Here is a 9,027-nt window from a genome sequence, read left to right as displayed (position 1 = left end):
TTCACTATTTGGGTTCCTTGTACAGTTTGTTAGTTGTTTTGTACTGTTATTTTTATGCACTGAATATAATATGAAATAGCTATAAAATATGTCACTTAGTGATTAATGACAGAAAAGGGGTCTGTTAAGGAAAAAGTTTGGTTGTTGTAGATGGAAGCAAAATATCTTGAGCTACTTAATGATCAAATTTTTCTTCTGATTGGCTCTTTGCTCTCATGTAGCCCTGAACTACAAGCTCTTCTGATGAACCAGCTGACCGTCAAGGTGAGAGTAAGAGGTTGTGCAAATGCTCCTCTTAATGTTCAAACTTGAATTTGTTCGGATAAGACTTTCTGTAACTGAAAAACTCATTCTGTTTCTTTGCATATTCTAATTTTATCACAGGGCCTGAAGAAGCTCGGCCAGTCCATTGAGTCCTCTTACTCCAGCATCCAGAAGCTGGTGATCAGCCACCTGCAGAGGTATGTTCAACCTTTCACTTCTCCTCAATGCTGCCTGTAACCTGCGATCTTTCAATTAAAATATCTTCCTTTTCTCTGGGGGCAGCGGCTCGGAGGCTCTGTTGTATCACCTCAGTGAGGTGAAAGGCATGTCCCTTTGGAAGCAGAAGTTTGAGCCCCTCGGTCTGGATTCAGCAGCTATAGAAGGTACCATACCACTAACCTGCATGATTAGGAAAAAATTTGACTTTTCATCGCAGCATTCACATCTGCGTTTTATGTTTTCAGGTGCTATCACCGCTGTGGGTTCATTCTCTCTGAAAGCCAATGAACTTCTGCAGTGAGTTCATTGATTTTTGAATTAATTAGATTTGTGTACCATTTGCAGTGCTTGTGTTATATTTTGTGCAAATTTTGTGTGTGCTGTTGTTTTCAATGTGTCACAACTCTGCATAGAATCACTGCTTATTATTTTGTCTTTTAGGGTGATTGACAAGAGTATGAAAAACTTTAAGGCCTTTTTTCGGTGGTTGTATGTCGGTAAGAATACAAATTACATTAATGTAAAAAAAAAAACATGCACTAGTTTATAAGATCCCAAGTATAAGGTTTTAATGATTGTTTTAATGCTCAAGCTCTTTGCTGTCCCACAGCTATGCTAAGAATGTGTGAGGAGCATATACCACCAGAGCTCAACAAGGTGAGGAGAGAGAGAGATTTGTGATTTTAAGGGTTCCTGATATAATTTGTATAATTTTACCATGTTGGTTAATCCCTCAGATGACTCAGAAGGACATTGCCTTTGTTGCTGACTTCCTGTCTGAGCATTTCAGTGAGGTGAGAACAGTACAATGGCACTGTGATGACCTTTAAATACATTTGTTCAACGTATAGTTTTTTTCACAAACTGCTCTCTGGTTTAACAGAATGAAGAACTCTTTGATCGTAAAGGGAAGTACTTCAACGTAGAACGAGTTGGTCAGGTAAGTGTTTTTTTGTTGCACAGTGTTGTTGAGTGGAGCTGCTGTCTTACAGCAGTCTGGTTTCTCTTTCATATGGACACTTGCAGTACCTGAAGGACGAAGATGAGGACCTTGTGTCTCCGCCCAACACAAAAGGAAATCAGTGGCTGACATTTTTACAGGAGAGCACGCACCTGAAGGGTGAACTATGATCTTGACTTTAAGCCTGCAGAAAATGGTTTTATTAATAATTAATTACTAATTTTATAACTAATGTATGTGTTTTGGATGGAGGTTAAATGGTTGGTTTGGTGAGAAACTGCTGAGTGTCAGTTTACTTTAAGTACCACTGCCATAACTAAGAGATAACATGTTTGACTGGTTTATCTAGAGAGCCCTTTGCTGTTTCCTTCTTATCCCCGAAAGTCGTTGCACTTCGTCAAGAGGATGATGGAGAATGTGATTGAGCAGTGTCTCCAGAAACCTGCTGTGAGTTTTATGTGCTGTTCATCTTCCTTTTTTTAACCAGTACAAATGACCTTTAAGGTACAAACGTCAGGGACCTGCTGTGAAAAAGGGAACAATATTGCCCATTCTGTGTAGTTCCTGCAGCGTTTTATATTTACTGTAGCCACAATCCTATGGAAGCCCTGAACGGCCGTGCTTGCAACAACTTTTTTAAAGGTCCAGTGTGTAACATTTAGGAGGCTATTGATAGAAGTGTATAATCACCTTAAAACAGCCATTGTAGTTTCTCTCTCAGCACATTCTCATTCCCAGGTCATCAAATACAGACGCCAGCTGTGTTCAGTTAGTTGCAATTTGCAATATCAGCACTAGATGTGACTAAATCCTACATACTGGTCCTTTTTAAGGCAGTTAATCTCAGGATCAAGAGAAAACAAAAGTTTCCGAGTTTCAGAGGTGCCATGCCAGCAATGCATAGATGACGTATTATAGATGTAGCATTGGTTCAACATAATAGACAATGCATGGAGGAATGACCTACAACGTGCCAGTTAATATTCATTTTCACACTGACCAGAATGCGAAGTGCACTCTGGACATTGCAGGGATCTTTCAGCTGATTTAATAAATCTCAATCTTCTCCTGGTATTTGGGTGCCCTGACAGCTCACCTGGTAGAGCCTGCACCCCACGTACAAAGGCTGAGTCCTTACTGCAGTGGCCTGGGTTTGATTCCAACCTACAGCCCATTGCTGCATGTCATCTCCTCTCTCTCCCTCTCTCCCCCCACTTTCCTGTCTCTCCACAGCTGCCCCTGTCTAATAAAGGCCATACAAGCCCCAAAATAATCTAAAAAAATAAAATAACATCTTTTCCTTTTTGTCAGTAGTCCATCATATTGCCAGGAACTTAATATCTTAAATTCACTCTCTGATTTGTGGGATAAACTCTTTTCAGTTCAGCTGTGAATCCTCATGATGGTGACCTTGAACGCTCAAATCAAGTGTGATCAAACAACCAGACATTCCTTTTTGAGTTCGCCAGAATTATCCTGTGAGCTCAGGAAAACAAAAGTAATTTTCTTTTGATAAATTAACTCATTATCTTTGTAAATCGGCTTTTGTTTTCTAGAGATAAATTAACACGTGATCTTGATAACGGCATTAAAAAGATAATTGCAAGCATGGCCGTTATTGGCTTCAATACAGTACAGCTTTTTTGCTAAAGCAAATAAACGTGTGTTGGTAATACCGTTACTCCATTGGTTAATAAAAGATAACTGAACATGCTTTTAAAACAAACTTCATATGTGTTTTAATGAAAACTTGACTTATTCTTTCATTTTACATGTTTGTTTATTTTTTGTTCATCTGTATGCAGGAAGTGATTGGGAAGTCTGTAAAACAGGCAGTCTTTTTGCCCCTGTACACCGTGCCAGAGAGGTATGATCATATGTTTCTGTTAATAATTTGTATTACTTGAAATACAGTTAAATTAATGTGATTAAAGTTGCATTTATTTGTTCATGTCCGTTGTCTTTCCAGCTCTGAAAACACTCCACGACTTTTTGAACTTCCATCTTTGTACGTATAACACAAACATCCTGGAGTTTCCAAATGCTCTGCGCAGTAAGACGGGTTTGTGTTGATGATATTTCTCTTTTGTCCTACAGATGGAATGACAAGAAAGCCCAAATGCACTATGTTTTGTTCTGTATGCCAGAGATTTCACCCTGCAAGCTCTACCTATTGCGCAAAGGAACAGACCCAAACAGGTACACGTCTGTCATTGTGGGTGTATGTGTGAGGTTCTTTGTGTGTTTAATCTGCGTTTATATAATGTTCTTTGTTTCTGGCACAGACATATCCCTAACAGCGTAATGTCCATTGACCTCAGCCACCATCTTGACAATGCAGAGGATGATAACGCTGCAGCCCAGTTAGTGCCTCTTGTCATTCCTACCAATTAAATTAGTTTAGACAGAAATGCAAAGTAATTCCTCACCGAGTGACGGTGTTGCTACCATGACTCAACATGGTTTTGTTTTCCAGGTCTAATTATGTATATAGCTGCCTGGATGCTCGTTTCTATGACGATGAAATGCTAACTGTGGTCTTGCAAGGATCAGAAGAAGAGAACAGGAGGCGTGTCCTGGCTCAGGTTCCTCTTGCTTCCACCCTGAGCTGTGAGACAGAATTCAACTGGGAGCCCAACCTGAGGTGTGTGTGTGCATTATTTGGAAAATTTCCCTTTCATAACACAAATTCTCACCAATCAGGACAAGGAAGCCAAAAGTTAGAATTGAGTTAAGGGACTTTATAGTTTGAAAATGGCTTACAGTAGTTAAGTAATGCCTTAAAGACAGCAGAGATGAAGCATAAAATGCTGCATTTCACCCATTTTGTCAGGTTGGACCAGCAGAGCAGTGCCATCCCGTGCCAAGAACTGGTGTTGGGGAATCAGTGGCGTGAACTGGAAAGCATGAAGGCCCAGTTTGTAGCGGTCAATGGAATCCGCAAAGTGGCCTGTGTGGTATGTTAAATTTATATCCAAGACTTCCTGTTATATTAAGTGTATGGGGATTTGAGTTTGGCACATTATGTGTGAATGAGCTGTACTGCAATATTGTTTATTTGTTGCCAGGATCAACATCATCAGATGATCCCTTTTCAGTGTTCTCACATTTCTCTGCCAGGGGGGGCATGCCAGTGAATGAATGTTATGGACTGTTCCTAACATTTACTTCTTCTTTCCCGGCAGCTAAGTGCCAATCTGAGGCACATTCGCGTTTTTGAGATGGATGTAGAAGATGAAGATGACGAGGGAGCAGAGTCGCAGAACGCCAGCGCTGACCAGGACGGGCTGGAAACTTCTATGACCAGCCAGGGGCAGGGAGAGGAGAGTGTGGAGGCTGAAGATGAGGCTGGAGAGCCAAGAGGAGCAGTGTTTCAAAAAACTGAGGAGCATCTGGAGTCAGAGGAAGCCTTGGAACTCTCTTAAAACTGACGCTCTGAAAAATAAGACTTTGCTCATTGCAAAATGTTTTTTTTTTTTTTTTACATCCTTCTGAAACATGTTTAACATTTCAATATGAAAATAAAAAGGCTTGTGCTCAAGTTGTTGGGTTTTTTTCTTGTCTTATGTATTTCTTTAAATCGTAGTATAGATTTTGAGTACCGTAATTAATCATTTTTATTACCATGCCATTCACTTTTTATTCACCTGGGAGGAACTGGACCAGCAATGTAGGTCAATAAATAAATAAATGGATTAAGAATCAAATAATTATTCGGTTACCCACATCAAACACGAGTAAATACGGGCCGTCGGTAGCACAAACGATGCTAAACGCGTTTGTTTAAGTAGTTATCGGTGCACGTGCAAATAGGTGTTGGTTACGTGCTCGCTCCCGACGCTGAACGCAGTGACGTGAGTTTTTCGCCGCCTGTTGGTCTTTCACAGTTGGTGACGAGTATTATGAAAATGGCCTCGACCCTGCCCGTAAGCACGGTACACCGGAGAAGATGACGATGTTGAGCTTTTTAAGTCGGTTGAACACCAAAGTGTCTTCTTTGAACACGTAGATAAGAGTGAAGTGAACAAGAACAAACAGACTCTGGGCAGAGAAACGACTAAAAATACCACAGACCACCGCATATTTTCGCAGGGCTGCGGAGCCGCTATGGAGGATATCAACTCAAATATCAACGCGGACCTGGAGGTGCGGAAGCTCCAGGACTTGGTGAAGAAACTCGAGCAGCAAAATGAACAGCTTCGGAGTCGGTCTACGATGTTGTCCTCGTCCGGAGCGATGTCAGGGCACCACAGACCCCTCAGCGACGGATACGACCCATCGTCCCTGTCAGCGGGGATGGCAGCCGGTCTGGCCGGCTTCCCTGGGGTGGGGTTCGTCGGGACGGGAGGCTACGGTGGGCTGCTGGAGAATAACCGCTGTTTGAGCCCCAGACTGTCATACGACGGTATCAGCTTCAGGAGGGCGTATGAATATGAGGGGGCATCGGCTGCCGCCTCTGTGTCGAGTATGAACTCACTTTATTCAGACACCACCGGGGCTTTTACAGACGAAGGGGAAACATCAATCCTAGACGAAGTGGAAATCTTAGATCTCGAAGACATGGACTGTCTACACGAAGACGAGGACAGCTGGTGAGTGACAGCCTTGTCTCGGGACCACTGTTTGCCTTTACAGCCGTGTCTGGGTCTTCAGTTGCACAGCTGCTCTACACATTAGCTACCAAGACAAAACGTCTGGCATAAACAATGTTTAGGAGCTGAAGTCATCTGAAGGAGTCTCATTGTGGATCTCTGACTGAACGATGCAGTTTGGCAAGTCATGTGGGCGATGCCAAGCCCCTTCTCGGACTGTGTCACCATAATAGACGTGCTTTGTCCTACAATCAATACCGAATATCTATCCATTATCTCATACCTCGCTTCCAGTATGAGCATTTGTTTCCGACACTGATCAGTTTAGGCCTCTGAGGATCAGCCTCTCCGCTGTCAGGACCGTGAAGTCCCTGATCATCTGTTGGACCGTTTCTGGTGTTGTGATGTGGCAGATTGCTTGGCTTGTCATGGCAGTGGTGGCAGGAGATCAGTGTGTGCAGTAAAAATGAAAGTTGTTTTCCTGTTTCCAACACACAGTCATGTGGGAGAGGTAGCCATGGTTATATTCCTCCTCTGAAAGTGTTGGCACACAGCCACAAGTGCTCTGCAGCACCAAGTGAGGAAGGCAAGAGATTTGAAATAGCACTGCCATCTCATCATGTAGGAATAAAAGCTACGGCAGTGTCAAAAGTCTGGCCACTGGCATTGAGTTTACAGGGGTTACAAACAATGGGTGTAAATAATATAAAAGGGTCATGTGGAGCGTCTTGTGGATGGATGAGCATTTGGCATCATGTTGGTCTGTTTGTAATCAGTCCACATGTTCATCCACACTCCTTAATCCTCAGCACGTTGTGTTTGTGTTGTTTCCTCCAGCGCTCAGCACTTTAGATGTGTAATCCTTGAAACTCCAGAGTGTGATTGGATTGATGCTGCTGTCTTAATCTCGCCTCGTATCCCGAGTCAAGGAAATCCCTTCAAGAGGCAGAGTTACGCACCGAGATGAGTCTTGGTAGAAGGGTTTACAGAAGATAGAAACTGACTAGACGTGAATGTAATGATGGGTCGTCCACAGAACACAGTGGCCCTTGTTATTTGTGGCTCGTAAGGAGGAGTTTGCCTGATTGGCGTCTTCTTTGGTAATGACAGTGTAATGAAGGCGTACTTCCTGATGCAACTTAAGGACAGTGGCTAAAACTACGACGGTAGATCACATTTGGTTGAAAGCCAGCTCACAGCAGTCTTCCCTCTGTTGCTTGCAGCAGTGAGCCTGTGCCAGCCACTGAGCCTTCGACATCAGACTACTTTCAGACATTGCTCACTCATGCTCAGCAGAGCCAGTCTCGTTATACCGCTGCTGTTTGTCTGCCCTTTGGATCAGATTGATATGTGGGATTAGTGTAGTGCCTAGCTCTCAGCAGCTCCTGTCATAGACTCCTGTAATCCCTGAATTAGCATTAGACTGGATTTTAAATGCTGCATTCTCCCGCAGTGCTGTTTCCTATCAATAGATGCTTGTCACACCAACTGCATGTGGACATGACCCCTATCATTGTTTCAGAGCTTGGAGGTCATGTCTGAAGTGTTAGCAGGAGATTTACTCTGTAGTGAATGTGAATGTGAATGGCGGTCATTGTGTTGGTAAACATTGAAAATGTGCAATCCCAGATTTCAGGCTTGTATTTCTCTGCACTGGCCCGTCTTTGCCTGTTTGTGCTTTCATCATGAAAGGCTTCTTCGATGGCTGCAACAGAGCTGACAGCTGCTGACTCAGATGTCTCCTCTGAGTGGAAACTCTCCTTTTCTCTTCTCCTCTCGGAGATTAAGGATAAACACATGTTTCTATTACTTGTACAACTGACAATTCAGTTAGTTTGTAGCCTTATTGTATACATTTATGTGTTCTCATCACTATTAAGAGACAGACTCAATCAATACGGCTGACTAAGCACTGAACCCATGACTCTTTCCAACGATTTCAGGCAGTGACAGTGTTTCATTCTTAAAGTTTGCTGCAGCGAGAGCTGTAAGTTGCATTGTCCTCATGGTTCAGGGAGACCGAGAGGGTTGTGCTTATTGAACACATGCAACATTTAAGAGTCAAGATTATATTGACAGGTATTGAAGATGCAGAGTGCAAGTCACCTCAATGTATGTTTTCAACTGGTCTTAGATAATTAATGGCCCCTCTAAGAGTTCAAATATTTAAATATGAAATAAATCTAAATGAAGACAAATAGTAATTTCAGTGTCAGCAAGCGTGGTCACATAAATACCTTTTTGCCACTGCAGCAGTCTGTGATAAAACACTGTCCAAACACTTGTTATCCCCGCTCCCATCTCATTTCCACTGCGTCACATCACATATGAGCTGTCACATGTCATAGTCGGTCATCATTAGAGAGAGAGAGAGACGACAGTTTGTGATTGCAATACACCACGTCTAACTGTGTGTGCTGTGTATGTTTTTCCAGGCTATATGAGGCGAAACTGAACAGTCCCCTGCAGAAAACCTTGAGTCCTATCGTGTGGTGCCGCCAAGCTCTTGACAACCCCAGTCCTGAGATGGAATCAGCCAAGCGCTCACTCATCCACAGACTGGACCTCACCCTGTCAGGTAACGCCAGAGAACATGAAATAACTAGCAGCAGCAACAGTAGTAGAAACAGTAACAACATCAGTGATACACTTAATTAATCTCTCTCCTTTTTAGGAGTTCAAAACCAAATACCCCCCCTAGTAGGGAGGGATTCACTGTCTTACTAATGAGACATAAGCAGGACAGAATCTTTACTGAGACAAAGACTTTAGTTGTTTTCAAAGTCTTGCTGTGTCTGCTGCCTCTGTGCTGTCGGCCAGTCTGTCTCTTGCTGTCAATTTGTGTATCTATCAATTTTTCTAATTCCGTTACATTATTCATTAGAGCTCTTTATCATAAAAGCAATGCTACTTCTTTTTGAATCTATTTTAAGAGTCTGACTACAGTAAAACAATGGAGTTCCTTAACACTGAAACAACAGTGATTTTCCA

The 9,027-nt window shown here is 42.6% G+C and overlaps 2 protein-coding genes across 8 annotated transcripts in view; both read left to right on the top strand.

The window, feature by feature from the left end:
• anapc4 (anaphase promoting complex subunit 4) overlaps positions 1-4,985 on the top strand; it is a gene marked incomplete in the record, with an annotated part of 7,577 nt that extends 2,592 nt beyond the window's left edge. The window contains 17 exon segments of the mRNA XM_035654119.1: positions 222-264; positions 385-461; positions 547-647; positions 729-780; positions 925-980; positions 1,094-1,140; positions 1,221-1,277; positions 1,367-1,423; positions 1,510-1,603; positions 1,794-1,891; positions 3,250-3,311; positions 3,414-3,452; positions 3,542-3,643; positions 3,730-3,807; positions 3,921-4,088; positions 4,278-4,401; positions 4,630-4,985. Coding sequence (XP_035510012.1) covers positions 222-264; positions 385-461; positions 547-647; positions 729-780; positions 925-980; positions 1,094-1,140; positions 1,221-1,277; positions 1,367-1,423; positions 1,510-1,603; positions 1,794-1,891; positions 3,250-3,311; positions 3,414-3,452; positions 3,542-3,643; positions 3,730-3,807; positions 3,921-4,088; positions 4,278-4,401; positions 4,630-4,869 — 1,495 coding nt within the window.
• A 334-nt stretch (positions 4,986-5,319) lies between these two features.
• The window catches only part of slain2 (SLAIN motif family, member 2), a 15,000-nt gene continuing 11,292 nt past the window's right edge, over positions 5,320-9,027 (top strand). For 4 of the 7 annotated variants that reach the window (XM_035653116.1, XM_035653114.1, XM_035653113.1 and 1 more), the window contains exons 1-2: positions 5,320-6,036; positions 8,472-8,614. In XM_035653116.1, the coding sequence (XP_035509009.1) occupies positions 5,552-6,036; positions 8,472-8,614 (628 nt within the window). In that variant the 5' untranslated portion in view covers positions 5,320-5,551. The remainder of the gene's footprint in view (positions 6,037-8,471; positions 8,615-9,027) is intronic. The other 3 variants (XM_035653118.1, XM_035653115.1, XM_035653117.1) reach the window with 1 other exon arrangement.

This window comes from Morone saxatilis, unplaced genomic scaffold (assembly GCF_004916995.1).
Source record: "Morone saxatilis isolate NCDOM2014 unplaced genomic scaffold, NCSU_SB_2.0 Contig12, whole genome shotgun sequence".
NCBI classification, from domain to species: domain Eukaryota; kingdom Metazoa; phylum Chordata; class Actinopteri; family Moronidae; genus Morone; species Morone saxatilis.
This window is presented reverse-complemented; position numbering and strand designations above follow the sequence as displayed.